This window comes from Balaenoptera musculus, chromosome 8, assembly GCF_009873245.2.
Source record: "Balaenoptera musculus isolate JJ_BM4_2016_0621 chromosome 8, mBalMus1.pri.v3, whole genome shotgun sequence".
Taxonomy (NCBI): domain Eukaryota; kingdom Metazoa; phylum Chordata; class Mammalia; order Artiodactyla; family Balaenopteridae; genus Balaenoptera; species Balaenoptera musculus.
In genome coordinates this window covers 105,104,639-105,128,121 of record NC_045792.1, presented here as the reverse complement: position 1 = coordinate 105,128,121, position 23,483 = coordinate 105,104,639, and the positions used below count along the sequence as shown (strand labels likewise).

General features: G+C 43.2%; 1 protein-coding gene across 4 annotated transcripts in view; it reads left to right on the top strand.

The window, feature by feature from the left end:
* The window catches only part of CHKA (choline kinase alpha), a 61,543-nt gene that overhangs the window by 8,209 nt on the left and 29,851 nt on the right, over window positions 1-23,483 (top strand). For all 4 annotated transcript variants that reach the window (XM_036859346.1, XM_036859347.1, XM_036859344.1 and 1 more), the window contains exon 2: window positions 16,864-16,975. In XM_036859346.1, the coding sequence (XP_036715241.1) occupies window positions 16,864-16,975 (112 nt within the window). The remainder of the gene's footprint in view (window positions 1-16,863; window positions 16,976-23,483) is intronic.

Genomic DNA, 23,483 nt, shown 5'->3' with positions numbered 1-23,483 from the left:
GGCTATTCTAGGTCTTTTGCTTCTCCATGTAACTTTAGAATCAGTTTGTTGATATGCGCAAAATAACTTGCTGGGATTTTTATTGGGATTGCATTGAATCTATAAATCCAGTAGGGAAGAACTGACATCTTGACAATATTGAGTCTTCCTATTCACAAACATGGAATATCTCTCCATTTATTTAGTTCTTTGATATCTTTCGTTAGAATTTTGTAGTTTTCCTTATATAGATCTTGTACATATTTTGTTAGATTTATACCTCAATATTTAATTTGGAGGGGTTCTAATGTAAATGGTAACACGCCTTTAATTTCATTGTCTACTTGTTCATTGCTGGTATACAGGAAAGCAACTGATTTTTGAATATTAACCTTGTATCGCATAACCTTGCTATAATTGCTTATTAACTCCAGGAGTTTTTTTCTTCAGTCTAGTCTCTTGGCTTGCTCATCTCTGACCCTTATGCCCACGGTCTCCTTCCCGGTTTTCCTCTCTGGCAGAGCCTGACAGTCAGCCTAGACTCCCTCCATGATCTCACCATCCTGTGTCCGCTGGCAGGGAATCTTGTACTGCCCTAGGACAACCCTCATCTTTAGCTTTGCATTAGCCCATCTTGCATCCACAACCAGACTGCCATCTCCCTGTAAATCAACATTCACTCATCTCATTATGCCTAGTACTTTTTTTGTTGAATATCACAGAAGTCCAGGGCCTGGTGATGAAACAATAAAAACATAAGGCCCAGGAGGTCCATGTGGGCTAGAAGGGATGTGGGGCACTTTGTGGAGAAAGTGGGAGCATACCTGAACTCTGAAACGTGGAAGGACCTTTCAGGTGGGAAGAGGAGGCAGAGGTGTGCTGTGTCCCAAGGATGCTAAGGTTGGTGGCTTGAAATGGGTATTTTAGAAATACTTTCTGAGGGACATTTGGTAATGTCCGGACACATTTTTGATTGTCACGATTTCGTGGTGGTGGTGGTGGTGGTGTTACTGGCATCTAGTGGGTAGAGGGCAGGGATACTGCCCAACATCCCACAGTGCACAGGACAGCACTTCCCTCTCCATGCCCTGAACGTGGACGGTGCTGAGGTTGAGCAGCCTGGAGCAGAGGACTGAAGCCCGAGCTTTTCTCTGTCCCGCACACTTTTTTTTTTTTTTTTTTTAATAAATGTATTTATTTTATTTATTTATTTTTGGCTGTGTTGGGTCTTCGTTTCTGTGCACGGGCTTTCTCTAGTTGAGGCGAGCGGGAGCTACTCTTCGTTGCGGTTCGTGGGCTTCTCATTGCGGTGGCTTCTCTTGTTGCAGAGCATGGGCTCTAGGCGCACGGGCTTCAGTAGTTGTGGCTCACGGGCTCTAGAGCACAGGCTCAGTAGTTGTGGCACATGGGCTCAGTTGCTCCGCGGCATGTGGGATCCTCCCAGACCAGGGCTCGAACCCATGTGCCCCGCATTGGCAGGCGGATTCTTAACCACTGTGCCACCAGGGAAGCTCTGTCCCACACACTCTTAAAGATTAACCTTTGCTTTGCAGTTGGTAATGATAATAAGCAACTGACATTATCTTCTGTAATCTTCACAGACCCCTACTAGATACTGTTACCCCGTTTTACAGAGTAATTTGCCCAAGGCCATGCAGCTGTCTGCAGAGCCAGCAGCCCACCTGGGACAAAGCCTGTTCTCATAACTGTGCCTGCAGACTTGGTGTTGAGAGAGCTGGGAGTTAAGACACCTGTTCCTGATCACTGTGTATTGATGCTGTCATTTTACTCAAGGGCTTTTTTCCCCCTGAGCTGTGGTCGTTTCAAGTTGAATTTTAGATGGTTAGAAGAAATTTTGCAAAAATCTCCTTTTTTCTTGTTTGTGCTCTAAATTCAGTAGCTCTTTTGATATTACGCTTCTATTTTCTGTGCAGGCCCTGAACCTTAAGGAGACTGAGTCCTGTGTGTGCTGGGCTTTGCGCCATGTTACTTGTGGACAGTTTGCAGAGGTTTCAGTGACTTTTTTGGTTTTCAGCAAAGTACAGTTGGTTCGGTGCAGACCAGAAACTTCCCATCTCAGTTTAGCAGGTGAAAACCTTTGTGCTAAAGGCTTCTCTGGAGCAGGCAGTGTCTCAGGTTTCTCGTTGTCTGAGCTGACTCACCTAGATGGACTCCTTTTCCAAATGGTTAAAAATACCTACATGTTTTTGATGGATGAACGGGTGAGCAGAGTGTGGCATATACCTGCAATCAGATGTTATCCAGCTGTGATAAAAAGGAGAGTCTGACACGTTACAACATGGCTGAACCTGGAGGACGTTCTGCTAAGTGAAATAAGCCAGTCACAAAAAGACAAATATTGTATGATGTCACTGCTGTGAGGTCCTTAGAGAAGGCAAATTCATAGGGACACAGTAGCCTGGTGGGTGCCCGGGGCTGGAGGATGGGGAACGGAGAGTTAGTGTTTAAAGGGCACGGAGTGTCAGCTTTATGAGATGAACAGTTCTGGAGGTAGAAGATGGTGATGGTTGCACAAGAATGTGAATGTGCTTAATGCCACTGAACTGTACACTTACAGATGTTTAAGATGGCAAATTGTATGTTATGTGTGTTTCACCTCAACTTAAATATGGGGAAAAAAGTAATCTAGAGGTTTGACGTGAGGAATGGCATATTTCAAGACCATGGGCACTTCACTAACTTGTTGTATCACTACAGCATGCATTTTCCCCATGTAGAATGCTGTAGAATAAAACAGAAATAACCTCGTTAAGACTTGGTAAGTCTGCAAATAAAGGATACAAACCATTTGTAAAGCTACTTGTATTAAATACATGTTGCTAAAATAAAAACTGTGTTATACAGTAAACTACTATCTAGTGAAGTGATTTTACTCCAAAACTTAAAAAATTGTTTCTGTGGGGGCAGAGAGAGTCCACACAATAGTGCAGAGGCTGTCTCCCCTGCATTCACTTTATCACGTGTAGTTAAAATTACCAACTACTTCCTGTCACACACTGAGTACTTGAAGCACAGGGTGTGACATTCCCAAGTGCCCAGGACCTGCTCCGTGTAGACCAGCTTCCTGCTGCCGTGTTAAAGTGACACACAACACAGCATGAATGGACCACATCTACTGGACTGTTCGGCCTTATCATTGACTCGGATTTGACCTCCTTTCTACACATGGAGTATATTTTCAATCTATGAGAACTTTTCAGAGCGAGCAAACTTGAATGATAGTTTTTATAGCCAACACCTGCCAGTAGTATTCAGTGTTTTTCGCAAGGTGGGTGAACAGTCTGGGAGGATTTGTGAAGCGGCCAGGAACCAAGATGGCATCTTGCGCTGCGGCTTCGTGGTTGGAGAGGGAGTGATGAGGGAAGCACCGTGTTGTGGTCCCACCCTGAGGACTGAGCCGTAGCAGGTGGGGAGCTGGAAGGATAGATTTTACAGTTGCTGTGGCCCAGCCACCTTCCTTTGCTTCCCCGCGTTACGGTTGAGTACTCTCTGTATTTGAGTGGGGAGCCCTCTCGCCACCTCTGGCCTCCTGGGTAAAGTACAGCCGTGCCATAAATGGTGAGCTGATAGACCTTTAAGTCAGGAGTGTTTCCTCATTTGCCTCATGGCGGGGAAATGTTCATTTTTTTCTTCCTCCCTGAAAATCTCCACTGCCATTAAGTCTGGAAATAAACTGTACTTTATCCAAATGTGAGGGTAACCTGTTTGAAGTGTAGTGACCTGTTAGCAAGTTAAGAAGATCTTGATTGATTTTGTGCCTTACCAGGGTTTTGGGGTTTGTCCTGTGTTTAGGTAGCATGTAAATTTCCCCGAGATGCTTCATTGTCTAACACAGTCGACTTTTGTTGGAAAGGATTATGCTTCAGGTTCTGGAACAGTGGGGCTAACGTAGAAAAAGATGAGTTGAGGGAGGAGAGAATCAACTTGCCTAAACCTAGAACTGCCTCTAAAGTTGAAGGTTGGAAAAGTCACCAAGAAACAAATTGATCATTATTATTATAGATTGATATCATTGAAAAACATTTTGTCTTTTTAAAGGGCTCAGTCAGGCAGTTCAGGGCTGAAAATGAGGCCCGGGCCTAAAAACGTACACAGGGTATTATCTGTTATGTGACTAGAGGAAAGAAATTAGCAGGAAAGTTTCAATTAACTGGAGCCCAAGTTACTAAACATTTTCCTTAATTTTTTTTTTTTATTTTTTTATTTTTTTTAATTTAATTAATTTATTTATTTATGGCTGTGTTGGGTCTTCGTTTCTGTGTGAGGGCTTCCTCCAGTTGCGGCAAGCGGGGGCCACTCTTCATCGCGGTGCGCGGGCCCCCCACCATCGCGGCCTCTCCCGTTGTGGAGCACAGGCTCCAGACGCGCAGGCTCAGCAATTGTGGCTCACGGGCCCAGTCGCTCCGCGGCATGTGGGATCCTCCCAGATCAGGGCCCGAACCCGTGTCCCCTGCACTGGCAGGCAGACTCCCAACCACTACGCCACCAGGGAAGCCCTCCTTAATTTTTTTTTTAAGAGAAAGCGTGAAAATAAGAAAAAGATGAAGAGTGGCCCCCGCTCTCCGCAACTGGAGAAAGCCCCCGCACAGAAACGAAGACCCAACACAGCCAAAAATAAATACAAATAAATAAATTAATTAAAATAAATAAATAAATAAAAAGCAATATTACTTTAAGCATTAAGAACATTCCCTGGCCCGCCTTGGAAGCCGTTCACATCTGAGTTCCTCTGTGTGTGTCTTAACCTCCCTAGCGCTCTGTAGTGATATTTCATGTTCAGAATAAGGGCCCCAGGCCAGGGAGGGGCTTGAAACGTGAACGGGTACATCACATTTGCCACCCCGTATTTAAGGCAGGAACGGAGGGAGGTACAAAGAGTTTTTAGATTTTCCACAAGAGTGTTTTATTTGTTAGCCTCTCTTTATCTTGTGGTTAGGATGGTACTTCATACCGACCTGATGATTAACCAGGAAGTCAGTTGAGTGGGATAGCTCCCTCCTTGAGCATTCATTCCTTTTATTTGTGAAGGGATTACACAGGACAGTTGGAAAAAAACAAGGGTTATTTTTGCTCATTTTGTTAAAGAAAAAAAATCTTTGAGTAGATAATCAGTGTACTGGCTTTAAGATTCAAACATTACGAAAGGGTGTCTTTCTTCCATCTCTGACCCCGGCGCCTCTCCCTAGAAGCAAGCACTTCCAGAGAGATGTCATGCATATATTAGTATGTGTGGGTGTATTCGTTTCTTCAGCAAACACTGAGAGCTGCAATGCGCTAGGCCCTGTGCGAGGGGCTGAGAATGTGTAGCTTCCCCTCCCTCTTTAATACTTAACAGTAGATCACTTTTTTTTTTTTAAACATCTTTATTGGAATATAATTGCTTTACAATGGTGTGTTAGTTTCTGCTTTATATCAAAGTGAATCAGTTATACATATACCTATGTTCCCATATCTCTTCCCTCTTGCGTCTCCCTCCCTCCCACCCTCCCTATCCCACCCCTCTAGGTGGTCTCAAAGCACCGAGCTGATCTCCCTGTGCTACGCGGCTGCTTCCCACTAGCTATCTATTTTACATTTGGTAGTGTATATATGTCCATGCCACTCTCTCACCCTGTCACATCTTACCCCTCCCCCTCCCCGTATCCTCAAGTCCATTCTCTAGTAGGTCTGTGTCTTTATTCCCGTCTTGCCACTAGGTTCTTCATGACCTTTTTTTTTTTTTCCCTTAGATTCCATATATATGTGTTAGCATACTGTACTTGTTTTTCTCTTTCTGACTTACTTCACTCTGTATGACAGACTCTAACTCCATCCACCTCACTACCAATATGTCCATTTCATTTCTTTTTATGGCTGAGTAATATTCCATTGTATATATGTGCCACATCTTCTTTATCCATTCATCCGATGATGGACACTTAGGTTGCTTCCATGTCCTGGCTATTGTAAATAGAGCTGCAATGAATATTTTGGTACATGGCCATCATCAAAAAATCTAGAAACAATAAATGCTGGAGAGGGTGTGGAGAAAAGGGAACACTCTTGCACTGTTGGTGGGAATGTAAATTGATACAGCCACTATGGAGAACAGTATGGAGGTTCCTTAAAAAACTAAAAATAGAACTACCATACGACCCAGCAATCCCACTACTAGATCCCTTTTTTTTGCACTAAAAGCAGCACTGTGTCTTGGAGATTGTTTTATATTGGTATTTATTGAGCTACCTTATTCTTTTGAATAGCCATATAGTGTTATATTTTAATTGAAATACCATTTTGATCTTTTCAGGACAGTTTGAATACTAGAATTTCTGCTTTGTTAAGTTAATCACGGTAATAAAAGATTCCATTCATTAAGTGCTCACTCTTGCCAGGTACTAGCTGACTGTGCTTATCTCATTTAACCCCGGGCAACGAGCCTCAGGGAGAGGAATTCTTAACCCCTGGGGCCCAGAGAGGCTGAGTAGCTTGCCAGGAGTTAGTGTTAATAAGTGGTGACTCCTGTCTAGTTCTAACACAGTATGATGGTTATTTCAGCTAGTCACTCAGGTATGCACTTCAGTTTAGGCAGAGATTACATACACCTGTCTCTATTTTTGCCCAGATTTTTTGTAATAAGCAGTTCTCTACGATAGCACCTATTGCTTGCAAGGTATGTGCAAAAGTATCCTGAGAGTATGATGTCTGGCAAGGCCTTCAAATGACCTTGAGCGTGTTGACGAGTCCTATATTTTAGGTAAGTAGTAAAGTCAAGTGGCATCTCTACGCTGAGGTCCAGTCGGTGCTCCCATGGGTCGGAAACCTCCGCAGGTAGGCATCCTGCCACAGTCCAGGGCCGAGTGACATTCGTATGGACGAGTCATGTGGAGAAGGCAGGGTCGCCCCAGGGGTCTGACCATTTCAGGGACCCTGTTTTACTGATGAGAGCTGCAAACAGACCTGGTTTGTGAGTCACCCTTTGTCCGTTTTGGACTGTGAATAAGGGTGAGTAGGATTCTGTAGGGTGTACACACGATGGCAGGTAATTAATGCCTGAAGTTATGGTTGTGGCCTTTTACTGCTTTCCCCTGCACATAGGCTACTGGAAATTTCATCTCTTCCGAGTCTTCCTCTCTTAGTTTTCCTGCATTGCGTTTGGCCTGCCAGCGCAGGGGTGGAATTCAGGATGCTGCACTAAAGAGTACCGTGGAAGCCACCCAGTTCAGAGATGTTCACAACTACTGAAGCATAATTTTAAAACTTTGACAAGTCCAGAGATTATGAACAGCACGGAAGTGAGCCAATCGGCAGGAGGAGGGCAAAGGGCACGGGAGGCCGGTGTTGGCAAACCTTCCCTCCCCAGGCTTTATTCTGGAATGTTTTCTCTTGACGGTTTTGACAATGGCCTGGATGCCTGGATGGTGGCAGGTGCCTGGGCTGTGGAAACCAGGTAATGGGAGAGTGGGGGAGAAGGCGGTGGGCTGTGTGTGTGTGTGTGTGTGTGTGTGTGTGAGCCCTCCCTGACGGGCCTCAAACTGGGGGGCTGCGGGAGTAGGCCACAAAAAGATAACGTGGGGAGGAGAAAAAGAAGTGTATGGCCAGGACCAGAGGGAAGCACCTTTGGTCGTGCTGGTGGGGGACAGGTGCCACCTCCAAATAGAGTTACAGGTAGGTGTGGGAAGCTGGAAACCCAGTGTGACACAGAGGTTTCCTGAAACTCGGTAACTTCTCTCATTCCAAAGTCCTTAGTAATGCTTCTTCTTTTTCCAGATCCTAAAATCAGAGGCATCTGTTTGAGGGCTTGATTTCTCCCAGGGTCTAGCAGTTTCATTGGAAGCGTTCACTACTTGGGAGCAGATTTTAATCAAATGGTGATTGCCATGGATCATACACACGGAGCTTAATATTAAGAGGACGGTCATTCATAGGTTCAAATAAATCAATGAATGGTCGATTTAATAAACTACTTAAGGCAAGTTATCACTGGTTTAGAAAGGAAAAAAACAGCATTATTGAGACGTAATTCACGTAATACAAAATTCACCCTTTTAAATGGTACAGTTCAGTGTTTTTTACTATTTTTACAGAGTTACACAGCGATCACTGCTGTTTTTTCAGAACAGTTTAATCACCTCAAAATGAAACCCTGTACCATTAGCATTCTCTTCCCATTCTCCCCTCCCTAGCTCCTGACAACCACTGATCTACTTAATTTTTATGGATTTGTCTCTTCTGGACGTTTCATATAGATGGACTCATACAACATGTATGGCCTTTTGTGACCAGTTTCTTTCACTTAGCATCATGTTTTCTAGGTTTATCCGTGTTGTAGCATGTATTGGTACTTCATTCCTTTTTATGGCTGAATAATATTTCATTGCTTGATATACCACAGTTTTGTTTATTCACTCATTAATTGATGGACATTTGGATTCTTTCCCTTTTTTGGCTATTATAAACATTTGTGTTCAGTGTTTGTGAGGACATATGTTTTCATTTCTCTTGGGTATATGTCTAGGAGTGAAATTGCTGGGTCATTTGGTAACTCAACATTTAACTTTTTGAAGATGTCACTGATCTTTTGAGCCCTCTGTCAGAGGATCTCCACAGACCCCAACAAATATCCCTATTGAGTTTGAGAGGATATTGGACAAGATTATTGTTGCTTTGACCCATTGTGATATTTTTACCGGCGCCTTTTTTCCCCTTGCTACCAGTGATCTTGGTTTTATACATATACTAAATTACCAACTGATTTTTGAGAAGAGTTCATTATAGTATATGCTGGTGATTGTGTATTAGATGCCATAAAGTTTTATGTGAAACAACCTCTCTTTATTAAAAATTACAAACATTTATAAAGTAGTAAAGAATAAAATTTTGAAAATAATAAAATAGCTTTATCAAATCTGAACATTTGGCTTCGGGTTCCCTTCTTTTGCCCAGAGGTAACCACCATTTTGCATTGGTGTTAAAATTCTGTTTCATTCTGAAATAAGATTCTGATCTTTAGAACAGAATTTTGAAGTCTTTTATAACCTGTGTATTTGGTCTAAGTGCTGAAACATTAGAGCATTTTTTGCGACAGGTGTACTTGTAGTAGGGTGGTTCACGTATGGGGGGTTAATAATCCTGTGAGTCATGGAGCATTTGGTTCATGTTTGACTGTAGGTAACCAATTGTCATCTAGGCTTCTATTTTAAGAAGACCTTTCACACCAGGAAGGTGTGATGATATTTCCTGCTGCGAGGAACTTTGAGAGACAGTAGCATCAAATGCCAGGTCTTAGTTTCGTGGAGTGGTTTTTGTTTTGAAATGATTTTGTGGAATTTGTCAGGGTTCTTTCAAAATTAATTGCAATCGGGCTTCCCTGGTGGCACAGTGGTTGGGAATCCACCTGCCAATGCAGGGGACACGGGTTCGAGTCCTGGTCCGGGAGGATCCCACATGCCACGGAACAACTAAGCCCTTGCGCCACAACTACTGAGCCTGAGCTCTAGAGCCTTCGAGCCACAGCTATTGAAGCCCGCGTGCCTAGAGCCCGTGCTCCGCAACAGGAGAGGCCACCTCAGTGAGAGGCCCGCGCACAGCAACGAAGACCCAACGCAGCCATAAACAAACAAACAAATAAGTAAATAGGAAATCTCTTAAAAATATAAATAAATAAAATTAATTGCAATCAGTATGATGCCAACTGTGACACAGTTTCTTTGACTGGAAGATGTAAAATAGATAATCTAAAATTTTAGTTGATCAGGTCTGGATCAACTAAAATTTTAGATTATTTGCTATTTTACATCTTCCAGTTTTCTTTTCTCCTCTTAATGATTAGTGCAGTAAATTGTATGGCTTCATTTGAGGCAGGTAATGAATTGACATTTATCAGTTTGGGGGGAAGTTACTTAGCATAGAATCACTAAGGCATATCATCAAGAAATCCAATTAAATAAAGTTGCTAACTTTCAGTATGTTTCATAGTTTATTTTCGTTAACTATTTTTCCCATATTGATGTACTTACAAATATTCCCTTTGCAATAATTTTTTGACTTTAAAATATTTCATGCCATTTGTTAACTTTATATCTTGAAGCATTAAAAAATTTCATTATCTTCACTAGCAGTTTAATGTTTTAAAAAGTTATATTTTTGATAATATCAAGTTTTAATTGATTAAAAAACAGGTCAATTGAGATATGAGACAGGAGTTCTGACACTACTGACAGGTGAAGAGTGAACCAGTGTGGCTCTGTTTTAGGACACTTTGGCAGTAGGCATCAAGAAATTTTAAAATGGTAGTGCCCTTTGGTCTAGAAAACCCAGCTTTAAAGGATCTCCTCAGATTGTGCATAAAGATTGAGATATAGGTATACATTTTATAGAGTTGTGTGTAGAAGTAAAAAATAATGGGAAAACTCTAGCATTAGGCAGTTGGTTAAACCATGCTGTATCTTTAAGGTGAAATTCCGTGCACAATTAAAAATGATGTTTTTAATGCTGAATTGATGGAAAATGCTCATAATATAAGTAGAAAAGGAACTTTGTAGAGCAGTATATTTGCCATGATCCCAATTTTAATAAAAAGAAAGAAATTGGGAAAAGGAGCTTAGGAAAATGACAAGAAAAATATATACTACAGTGTTCAAAGTGGTTATATTTGAATAATAGAATTTGGGTAAGTAGTTGTCTTTTTTATTTTGGGGGTCTTTCAGATTCACGTACACACAACTTTTTGGAACCTGGATTTGAAAATCTGAAAGTCAAACAATTTAATACACGTTAAAGCAGCCTACTTTAGTTGCTTCAACAACTGATAAACTTAATTGAGTTTTAAAAAATATGCCAGGTCACCCAGGTTCTTCGTCACTTGTGGTGTGTAGGTGATCTTGAATGTGCCAAAAGCAGCACAGCACTACCAAGCAACTGCTTTGTGGCTCTGTTTTCACAAATTCATTTTCTTTAGCATATGAACCAGTTAGCCTTTTGGTTCTTCATTTTGGAGTTGGTTCTTTGTTTTGTTTTTGCATGGTTCTTTTTTCGAATATCCTTTATGTTCTATGTGTGTTGTCATTTGATGAGTCAAATTATTCTCAATTGTAAGTTAATTCTTGATAAGCTGTGTATCAAGAGAAATTGAAATTATGATTTTCGCATCTGATCAGCAGTCTGTAAAAGCAGCTCTGTATTCTGCTCGTTATTCCATTGGTACTGTTTGAGGGACCTGTGGGGTGATGATTAGGGACGCACACTCAGCTGGATCCCTAGGGCACTGTAGAATTCCCGCCAGCAGTGACTTCTCTTTTCAGTGTCCTACCTGCCATGGCTTGCTTACATATGTTGAATATGAAATAAATATGTTATTCTCATCTTATTTGATATTTTGCTTATGTGAGTATCTCTGTGCCTCCTAAATTTAATTATGACATGTATGTTTATTATAAAGATCTTCTGCCACATGTTAAAAAGGTTGAAGTTTCAGACTTCTTTGGAATCCTTGAGCGTTCCTGGGGTTTTACTTGGAAGGATATTCTTGACAAATCCCATGGTAAATTGGCTGTTGTGTTTCTGCTGTCGTTTCTGTGGCGTATCTTCCCATCGTATCTTCTTCCTAGTCGTATTATTTAGCTCGTTGGTGTCTGACTTTTTTCTAGGTGGTTTCTGACAGTTTGGGTCATCTGTGACAATGACATTGTTTTATTTATTTTGATTGTTACTTAAAAATCATCCATGTTTTACTTCTTCCCACTAGGGCCTATTGGGCGAACGGCTACAGATAATACAAGAGATGAAGGATTTCCAGGTTGTGGGCTTGTTTGTGGCCAAGCCGGCCTGCTTTCCTTCTTTGGGACTCTGGGGATAAACTGAATCGAGTTACACAGCTTAGAACAGTAGTTCATCTGTTTGCTCTCGCCGTGGACTGAGCTTTCGAGAGTATGTGACAGGAAGGAAAACTAGGGCTTTTAACTGATGTCATGCCTGTCCTGTTGCTTGGTAGCCAGAAGCCCGTGCTGGCTGTGCCTGGACGTGGCAGGCCCTTGTGACAAGCCATGCACTTGGGGCGCGGGCCTGAGTGGAGGGGAAAGGAGAAGGCTGCCCGGGCCCTTCTGTTTCTGTGCTTTCCTGCTCCCCATGCCTTCCTGAGCGGGGGGGACAGCTAGCTTGCTTCCTGGGAAAGTAGGTCCTTATTCTTGCAGAGGTTCCAGATGCCATGATTGCTTTTCTTTAAATAAGCTGTTGAAAAATATTCTTTAAAATGACTTTTATTTACATCTGTGAAACGTTGTTTCTGTAGAAGCACATTCAAGTTTCATTGGTGAAGAAAAATGAGATTTTTTTTTTTCTTTTCTAAACCATTGAGATATAGTTCACATATCACATAATTCACCTGTTTAAATTGTAGGATTCAGTGGTTTTTAGTATATGGGTTTTTTTTTTTGGCCGTGCAGCATGTGGGATCTTAGGTCCCCCACCAGGGATTGAACCCACGTCCCCTGCATTGGAAGCTCAGAGTCTTAACCAGTGGACCGCCAGGGAAGTCCCAGCATATGGTTTTTAATATATCCACAGGTATGTGCAGCCATCGCCACAATCAATTTTAGAACAATTTCATACCTCAAAAGGAAACCCTGTCCCCTTTAGTCCCCTTCTGCCCTAGCCCTAGGCACCCACTCTGTAGATTTCCTCGTTCTGGACGTTTCATATGAATGGAATCATTTAATATCTGGTCTTTTGTTCTGGCTTCTTTCACTGAGCATGTTTTTAGGGTTCATCCATGTTGTAGCACGTGTCAGGACTTCATTCCTTTTTTAAAAATTGTGGTAAAATATGCATGACATAAAATTTACCATTTTAACCATATTTAAGTGTATAGTTTAGTGGCATTAAGTCGGTCACGTTGTTGTTCAACCATCACCACTGTTCATCGCAAGAATGTTTTCATCTTGCTAAACTGAACCTCTGTGCCCATTAAACCGTAATTCCTCATCCCTGCCGGTAACCCCTCTTTGAATTCATTAGCTCACTCCGAATCTGTTTTAGTTATTTTGTGTGTGTTTCCTGGAATGAGGTATGTCCTTTTGAAGTCTAGCCCTGCTGACAGCTTGATTTTAGCCCTGTGAGACCTGTCTAGAGGCATCTGACCTCCAGAACTGTAAGATAATAAATGTGTGTTGTTTAAAGCCACGAAGTTTGTGGTCGTAAGTGACAGCAGCCACAGGAACAGAGCCATTTGTCTTATGCAAGTTAGTACAGACTTGTCCTGACGTTGGGCTCCTGTGATGGATGGCGGTGCCCGCAGCACCACTGTGTGTCTGGCATGGCACGTGGTGCCCTCCTGCTTGTGTCCCGTCTCTCAGCATGAGGGTTAAAAGCAAGGATTCTGGAGCCAGATGCCGTCTTCCATCGTGGCTCTGCCACTTTTCTTGCTTTGTTTCCTCCTCTGTGAGATGGAGGCAGTACTGGCACTGCCCTGTAGGTTGTCCGGAGGATGGAATGACCCCACCCTTGCTGCATGCTCAGGACGTTGCGGCCCCAGGGCTCCGTGACCCTGAGGTCTTACAGTGACTGAATTTAAGTGCTGCTCCTTTACAGAGGAGTGCATTTTTGAGGGTCACAGAGGTTTAGCAGCGTGCCCAAGATTACACAGCTAGTAAGTGCAGAACTAGGGTTTGAATCGGCTCCCTGGCTCTGAAGCCTGTGGCTTTTCTTTTACATGATGCCCTCCCCCAGGAGGAGGGGACTGTCCCTTGGGGAGCTTACAGTCTAATTAGAGAGCCAAGGCTGACCGCCAGCCTATCAGAGAACAATGTGAGATGGTCAGTTACCCAATGTAGCAGGGAGGAGTTTGGAGAAGGGAGGTTCCGGGAGAGTGCTGTGGGTCATTGTCATTTTCAGAAAGTCTCCATTGAGCATCCACCATCTGGGGCCGCTGGGCCTTGAGAATTGAAGTTAGACGTGGCCCCTGTCTTCAGGAGCTAGCAGGGAAGACAGCAGAAGATTCTTGAGGAGGTTGGGCTTTGAACTTGGTTTTAAACAGTAGGTAGTTTTAATTTTTTTATAAACTTATTTATTTTATTTATTTTTCGCTGCGTCGGGTGTTCGTTGCTGCGCGCGGGCTTTCTCTAGTTGCGACGAGCGGGGGCTACTCTTCGTTGCGGTGCACGGGCTTCTCATTGTGGTGGCTTCTCGTTGCGGAGCACGGGCTCTAGGCGTGCGGGCTTCAGCAGTTGTGGCACACGGGCTTCAGTAGTTGTGGCTCGCGGGCTCTAGAGCGCAGGCTCAGTAGTTGTGGTGCACAGGCTTAGTTGCTCTGCGGCATGTGAGATCTTCCTGGACCAGGGCTCGAACCCGTGTCCCCTGCATTGGCAGGCGGATTCTTAACCACTGTGCCACCAGGGAAGCCCAGTAGGTAGTTTTTAGATGGCAGAGAAGAGTGAGGAGTTTCCAGACTGGAAGAACAGGAGTAAGTGGATGTGGTGACGCTGTATCAGTTACTACTAGGTTTAGCTGCTTATAACAGAGGACCCCAGAGTCACAGTGGTTAAACAATATAGAAGTTTATTTCCGTTGTGCATTAAAGAGGTCCAGGAGTAGCCAGGCTGAGCAGGTGTGGCAGCTTCACGGCTTGATGGGGATGCAGACTCCTTTCAACTAACCGCTCTGCTGTTCCTAGGATGTGGCTGTTAATCTCGTGATCTAAGAAGCTGCTAATAAAGCTCTGGCCACATGTGCTAGTTAGGATCCTGGCAAGAAAACGGAAACACCACTAGGTATTTCAGCAGCCATAGAGGATTTAATATAGGGAACTGGGTGAACAGGCGGTGGAGAACCAAAAAAGCAAAAAGGGAACACAAGTGATTAAAATAAGGAATACTAGGTGGTGCAGGAAGCAGGCTCCCGGGGCTGGGGGACAAGGGAAGAGGTTGGGGTGATCAGAACCTGGAAGCTGAGAGGAGGGACCCACGGAGTTGGGATCCCGACCTCCAAGGAGAGGGCACTGCTTGGCTATTGCTGGGGACCCCGAGGCTGGTGTGGGGTCGCCCAATGAAGTGAGGACGGGAACGGGCGGGTTGCTGCCGCAGCACGCGGGCAGGAGCGGCAGGCAGACACGTCTGCGCCAGAACCTGATGAATGGGAGCAGCTGATAAAGGAGGTTTGTCATCGGCAGAGTCCCAGCCCAGCATCACAGCAGAACTGGAGTGGGAATTTGGAGCCCAGAGGCAGTAGCTTAGCCCTGACCCACCACTGTCTCCTCGGTCCGCACAGCAGGATGGATGGGGAAGAGGGGGCAAGCGCGTGAGCATGTCTGACGTTGATTTCCCAAAAGCCACATAGACACTTCCTTGACATTTTATTTGCCAGCACTTGGTCGAACAGGCCCGGCCAGCTGTAGAGGCAGCTGGTAAATAGAGTCCTGACGCATTGCACGTTGCTGCCTGAGCACAGCCCAGGTTCTCTAACCCAGGAGGGTGGGGAGTGTCCGCCACAGGGGTGGAACTTTGAGCATTTTTGTGGCACCGTTAATGCAGCAACATTAACAACCTCCAGATAAAAAGTTCTCCCTGTTATCTTTCTTCCTCACACAAAGTGAACTCTGTCTCTTGGACCATTTCTTGGCGGTGCTTGTCACTGCGTGCTCAGGATCCCTGTCTGACTGGGTGTGTGATGATGCAATTTAGGTTTGTATTTAGCCTCACTTCGGGGAACGTAGCTTCACTAAGACTGTCAGTGGATAGAACAGGGAAAGAGGCTGCTGGCTTCTGTGACTGGGGGACGTCGTTCTAGGAAGCTCTGGTCCACCTTGCTGATAACTTTTTCTCCATGAGTTTCACCTATACTGCTGTGTGACATTGATGCATCTGACAGGCAGGTGTAGACTCAGGGTTTGCTGAAGCGTCTGGTTCAGACATTGTCCCATGATTTTGAATTCTGTCTTACAGTTTTATGTCTGCTTTCTTCATTAGAGCAGAAGTTTCTCGAGGGCAGGAACCAGAGCCTGTTTCAGTTTTGTGTTACCCGAGCTTCCAGCATAGTGTTTTGCTTATGTAATAGCTCCTTACACTTTATTGACTGGCTATGAATGGGATTTGGGGACTCTGAAGTCTACTACAGATGAGTTGCCTCTGGTCTCGAATTCCTGATTGTACAGTATTTTGTGTTCATTTAACTCCAATCCCTGCATTAACTAACCACCCTCTGCATCTAATCATTTCCAACCCAGGCAGGTGATTTGTCCCCGGGGCTATGCTTTCCTGTTTAAACGTCCCCTGTAACTTGTTGCTTGTCTTTGGTAGTCACAGTAGAAGGTTTAGGGTATTGAGAGCTCTGAGAGCTCCAATAATTGTTAATTATTAGAGCTCTCAGAGCTCCAGTAATTGTTAATGTTGCAAATTTTTTGAAAAGGCTGTTAGGCAAACCTGGTTAAGAAGGGGTGGATCTTTCCACTTCATAGTGGAAAGTCCTGGAGGAGATGGTTTAAGTATTGCCCCAAGAGTTAAACCTGGCAGTGATGGGTATATGATGGGAATTTTGGATCATACATGAATGTGGGCTGGAAGGGAGGCATCTGGGATTTCCCCCCATTACCAGGGCTGAAGAGGGTCTCCTCACTCCTTGTCACTCTCTGAGGCAGATGCCACATGCAATTATAAAAACTCCCCCCATCGCTATCCTAGAAGAACAGATCTGGAATTTGCCTGTTTTTAATGTGACTCGTGGAATTGATCTGAGAACTGCAGAGTTAATCATTTATGTTGCTAGTATCCTGAGAGATTAAATGAAGACTTAGATGAGGACAGTTCTCCTGGAATGGGTCCTGACTTCTCATCCACAAGCGATTTAGCTTGCTTCCAAAATACAGATAACTTACGGTCCTCTTGTTTCTGGCAGAGGTGGCCTCAGTAACATGCTGTTCCAGTGCTCCTTACCCGACACTCTGGCCACCGTTGGTGACGAGCCTCGGAAGGTGCTCCTGCGGCTGTACGGCGCGATTCTGAAGATGGTGAGTTCCTCGGCTGCTTGGGGATGGGAGGGGCCTGGTCACAGTTCTCCTCCTCTTTCCTAATTACCTGGGAAGAGACTTAAAATACGTTGTTAGTGGTATTGTAAGAGCTATTTAAATATATTGCTTTTGCTTTAATTGGGCTGCACAACTTGGTTTTTTGTTTATATTCTAAGTAAATTCTGTCTTTACTTACTATTTGTTAGTAAACTAGTACAAATACGCCCAGCTTTATATCCAGAGGAAGTACAATGTTGGTTAAATCTTTAATAGTGCTGGATAATGCTTGGATTTTCCACACACTGAAATTTTCAGCTCAGATTTAGGTTGTAAAATTCGAATGTGGGGAAAGTATTGTTTGTATAGCATCATCAAAAAGGGATAGTCCCAGTGGAAAAGTATGAGCTCAGTGAAGCCGAATTTATTAACTACCTCCCTTTGAGATTTCTTTAAAACTTTGAATTTGTTAGATTCCTAATCTTTCTAAATTTTTGTATTACTTAAATAATTGAATCTTTCAGTTAAAGTACCTTATTTTTTGAATTGTCTTAACCAGTTATAGGATATCCCAAATGTCTGGATTTAAAAAAAAAAACTATACCATGAATTTATCATTTTACTGACCACACATATAAATGTGTGTATGTTTCTGTGGTAGAATTTTGATATCCATTTAAATCTTCCTTGGAAGGGCCCATTTTGATCTTCATGAAACAGAGGATAGTTTTCTGACTCAGTTTTTTTTTTTAAAGACTAGTCTCTTTCAGCTCAGTCTAAAAAGCAGGTCATGTCCATATCTGTGATGATTCGATTATATGTTGAGAAATATTAAAGTTAAAATTGGCACTCTGCATATTAACTCATTTAAAAAAATTGTCATGATGTGACTGAACCTTTTCATTGGGTAATTTTCCCTTAACCCTGTCCAGATGTGAGAGTGGTCAGGGTCTGAGGTTAGGAACAAGCTAGCGTGTCTGAGGAAACCTGAGGCCACTTTGGCACTAGGTTCACGTGCTGACTGACAGCCGACCCTGCCCCCTGACTGACAGTGTACAAGCAGAACAGGGTCTGTGCTTACCATGCAGTCCAGTTTTTTATTTAATCAAGTTGCAGTTTCAGAACAGTTCTTGAACTACCCAATTAATGTCCTTTTGGGACTTTTAATGAAATCAACCTTCAGCCATCTTTTTCTCTGAGGACCTTCTGTAACAATTAAGTCCCAAGTCCCATTTCTGCCCGTTCGTTTCGTGTGCTTTTATTTAAGCAACACTTTAAAAATACTTTAATAGCCAGCTGCTGGAATTGCATGCGATATGAGACTATTGTTTAAATCTGATTTATGGAGCCTTTGTTTCTGTTTCAACTTAAATAGGAGCGTTTTCAGTGTGCACGGTGCGCTCCTCCTAGGCCGGGGGCAGGCCCTGTGCCCTGAGAGCAGCAGAGCCCTGTGGAGGTGAGGGGGTGCTCTGACGCATGCTGTCCAGGACGCCGGTCACCAGCCACGTGTGGCCCTCATATGCCTGAAAAGTGGCAAGTGCAGCCAAGGAATGGAGTTTTACATTCTACGTAATTTTACTTAATTTACATTGCAGTGGTTACATGGCGCTGGTGGCTGCTGTGTTGGCTGGCACGTGTGCCCTGTTAAGGACAGGTAACTTAGCAACAGCCGGCTGCAGCGCAGGCCGTGACCTCGCAGTTTTCTTTTCCCCTAATAAAGATTCACCATCAGTAGTTAATATTTTGTCCTTTTTGAAATTTTAGCAGTCTAGAATTATTACCTGATAGTACTTAAGTGCAATAGAAATGTCTGGAAATAGAGTTTGTTTGAACAGAATTCGATGTCCCTATGTATTTTTAAGGGGAAAAAAAGACTATTAGGTAACTCAGTAGAAAAATAGAGAAGAGTTGAAGCCACTTAAAATGGAATTAACTTTTACCAAACGAATGGATCAGAGTATGTTTTACATGCAGTTAATGGGGGAGGAGGGGGCAGCACTCTAGATTTAGCTTCTCAATTCTATTTTTACTAGGCTGTTGGTTTCCATTCCTGAAACTGCATCTGCTGATGAAGAGTAGAAGCTATGCTTGAAAGCACATGGGTAGAAAGGGAAGCAAGTAGCTCACGAGATGGATAACGAGCAAACGTCTGACAGTCTCACAACTGACTCTGACGACAAACTCATTTTTGTTAGAAAAAAGCTGTTCCTTTGCTTTATAGGTGGGACTCAATGTTTTCAATATCATTACTCAGTTGATTGAGTCCCTAGTTCAAGTACACTTTTTTGTTGAAGTTTGAACTTAGTAAAACCATGAAACCTACAGCCTCAAGTATTTTTGGTTCCCAAGTTCTTTGAGGTTTGGCAGAGGCACTCGCTGCCAGTTTGAGTTTCGGACATTAATGGCCATTGTAAGCTGCTGGCCATTTGAATACTTTGGCAACATGAGGAGGGGAAGAAATTCAGGAACTCCGAACAGGAACTTCAGTTTAAGAGAGAAGGAAAGTAAGGGGCCGAGACTAAGCAGTCAGTAAGACTCGAGGCCGGCGGCAGTGCCGTGCGCTTTACAAGTTGAGCTCTCACAGCACGGTGGCAGGGATTTCACCAAAAATGGCCAAAATTGATAGTAACTTGCCAGGATTTGCATTAATTAAGAGATGTGGCTGAGCAACTATGGAACCCAAATAATAAGTCACATTACTTTCATAAATGCATGGATTAAAGACAGAAATATCACGCAAATCAAACGTTATGCTTTCCTTATTTTTGACTCTACTTAGAGGAAAGCACACACACACATCCCTATACATGCATGTGCACTTGTACAAATATAGCTTGGTATTTCCTAAATTGGCCATATAAATGCAGTTGTCACGTCCTTCAAGGTGGATTAGAATGAGCTCCTTCCCTGAAACATGTTAATTGATGACTGCACATAATGATAGACGTATGTATTTTCTCAGAATGTTTAGCTGTTTTGCTTAATTACATGATAGACTGGTTTAGTTTAGTATGTCCCTTCTTTCCCTTTCTCCTCCTCGTTCCAGCTTTGGAATTTTTTACCTCTGTGAGAATCAAATATTATGTAGCAGTATTTTTTTGATTTACATTTGCAATCATTTACAAGTAACTTGGTTTAAAATAACGAGATGCTTCTCGACTTTCTTGTTTTTCTTCATCTTGGTGTTGCGAGATGTCTGACTTCCTTTATTTCCATAGCAGCCCTGAAATGACTGCTCTCTGGTGCAGTTCACTAAGGGTTAAGTAGCAGAAGGCCAAGGTAAAACCTCCTGGTTGGGTTTAAGGCCCACAGTTCTGTCCCACAAACAGCTACCTCTGCCACCCCCCATTTCTGTATAAGACAAGACATAAGCAGACTTCCCAGCTGTACCCTGGAGGTTTTGTTTAGGATTAGTGTTAATTTTAGGGCGTATGGAAAGTCCTGTGTTGGACAAGGGGAAAAATGGGTCCTTTTGAGAATAAAACAAGGTAAGACACACACAGCTTCGAAAAACTGCCACACCACACGATATTATTTGCAGGAGATTATTAAACATAAAAATATTGGTGTGATCTTAAAACAATGAATATCAGTAGAATTCAGTGTCTATTTCACATAGGCCAGCTTTAACTTTAATGACGAGGAGGTTATTCTCATTAGCTGCATAGACGATGGAAACCGAATTCAACTATAAAATTACCCGTGACTAAAGCAGGTAGGATAGCTTGGTAGAAGTTTTGAGAAGTACTGGTTTAGCCTTTGCCATTGTGGAAAGAGATATAATTGCTAGAAGAGAGCTTGAAACGATAAAATTAGCTGTCAATGTAACTTGATTTTTTTCCTTTCTGGTACTGGGAAGGAACATGAGCTCTGCATCGTCCAGTAGCAGCCTTTTCCCAGAAGCAAGTTTGGCTGATTACAAATAACCAGTTTGCTTATTTATCATGAATTGTGGAAGACACAAATGTCAGTACGTATTGTTCTTTCAATGTAACCTGTGCCAGTTGGCGGAAGTCTCAGAGGGCTTTGTCCCTGCATCTGTCAGAACAGTGACTGTGTCGAGCCAGTCCCTTCTCTGCACGAATGGAGAGATTCGGCCTCACCGTTTTGCACGGTCTCACAGGCATGAACGTTTGTAGTACACCAACGCTCTCTCGAGTGCTGTCTGGGAAAATTTTGTTTTTGTTCTTTGAGTAGTAGAAGGCTAATATTAGTGTTTGTTGATGTACTAACAATAATTAAATGAAAGGCATCAAGGCACAACGCAGATTTGTATCAGTGACTCAAAAGAGTACCGTTTGGGACACGGTCTTTTTTGAATCCAGAAAACAAAATGTCTTCTTCCCTGTTTTCTCTTAACCCCAGTTTAATTAAAAATTCAGTCACGATAAATTACAGAGCAGCCTACAGATAGTTGGCAGTAACCTCTTGGCTGCTGAGAAGCTGCCTGCTTGCAGCACTTCCCGCTGGAGCTGAGACGGCATGGCTCCTCCGTGCAGAGCCCTGCTCGGTCCCGAGAGGCTGAGCGCGTGTCCCCGCTAACTGAACACGGCGCATTCGATTTTTTTTCTCATTGTATTAGGTCATCATGACCTAATTTACTCTGCTTTTAAAAACCCCCCTTGTATGTGTTGAGCATGGTGTAATTATACCTATTTCTAAGGCGGTCAAAACCTCCCTCTCAGAAGTGAAACATGTTTCTAGTATTGCGTGTTCCCATTTGGTCTAACCTAGTATTTCTTCCATTAATACTCTCCAAAGATAGTTGCCAAATTACAACCTACAGTGGTATCACCTTCCGTACCTGCTTTGGTGCCTTCTTTTGATAACTAAATAAACCACAGACTACTGTGTCTAATTTTGACATATGCGAAGTGTCTTTGTCTTGCTGGTCTTAAATGTTTGGGCTTTAGAGCATGAAGCCAGTACAGATTTCTGGTCCCTGGAACGCTGGTGTGACCGCAGCCCGCCCTCTTGGGAAGGAATGTCTTTGTGTTGGGTGGCGTGAAGGGCGTTGGGGGTAATGTACCACTTTAGCTGTATGTGCATGTGTTCTCTGCTGCAGGCTTGTCCATGCGATCGTGCCTGGAGCACTCTGGTTTCCAGGTGACAGACACGATTCACGGTATAGTATGAGTCCTCTGAAGTTGGAGCATTCTCTACAGCTTTAATTTCTTTCTTTTAGTTCTTGGTTTCAAGAAATGTTTTTTAAAAACAAAGTTGTAATGCTTATGTTAAGTAGCACCAGCTACAGTTTGTGCTTGCTTAAAGAGGTACAGTAGTTAAGATTTCAGAATGTTGAATATATCACTTTGGGTTTTTTGTTTTTTGGGGGTTTTTTTTTTGGTCCAAAGCAGATCAGACCCTTTCTTCTGTTTCCTCAGTAGAAAATGACAAACATTTCGTAATTTTAGAAATTTATGGGCCTCGACTTGAAAATTCATTTGAAGTATTTAGCTTCTTCTTCCTTCATACTACTTTCAGCCTTAAGGAAATGCCATGTACATACTGATATGTTGGTTAGAGTTAGAAACTTCCTTTTCTGTCCTAGTCATTTAGTGTCCTTCTCCCCCACCCTGTGCCTCTATGAAGCTCAGCAGTGCTGATCTGACGTGGCAGGACACAGGCTGGAGAAGCGAAGGCGCTCTTCCTGGAAACGTGTTGCTTACAAGTCAACCCTTGGGGTGCTCATGCCGAAGGAACTCAGAAGCCTTTGGAGTCTTGGGGCCTCAGGTTACCCTGGATCAGACCTCAATTTTGAGAAGGTCCTGAAAGGCGCCTTCTTTACCTGGACTTCCACTCACCTGTCTTTCTCCTAGCTCATGTTTGCCTAGAGCCTTTTAGACATTCTAGTCTCCTCTTGATGTTCATCAAGGCATCCGATTTTGTGAAGTTCAACAGGATCACATTGTCTTAGATTGGTCCTTGGGTAGATCGAACATACTCTAGAAAAATGTTAGAAATCATTTGTCCAGTAAAATGTTAGGAATCATTTGTCTGTTTAAATTCTCGTAATCCATATGTGTTCACTAGGTAATCACATAAGCTATACTTTAAATCATTGCATTGTCATCTCACATTTTAATGTGTTCTATAAAATATTTTCAGAAAAGGCTGTAAGAAGCCATGAAAGCAGTAAATGCAGAATGTTTTCATAGAGATCAGGAAGCAGGAAGGTTAGGGTCCGTGATACTGAAAAGAAAACGTGAGAAGAACCACATGACTGCTGTGCATTCTAGGGAGTCAGGATTCTCACCCTTTCCTGCCCCAGCTCACCTGAGAGGTGGGACACAGTCCGATCGATCGTTAACAGGGATGGTGACAGGTGTGCCCCCCCCCCCCCCCCCCCCCCCCCGTTGAGAACCTCTTCTCTCGTAGAGAGTCGACGTGGTCAGATAACCAGGGTGGACCTTAGAATCTTCAGAGCCACAGGCAGTATAGTCAGGAAGCCCGTGTCCCTCCAGGGCCAGACGAGCATCACAGCTACTGAACATTCAGGCTAGTGCAGCCC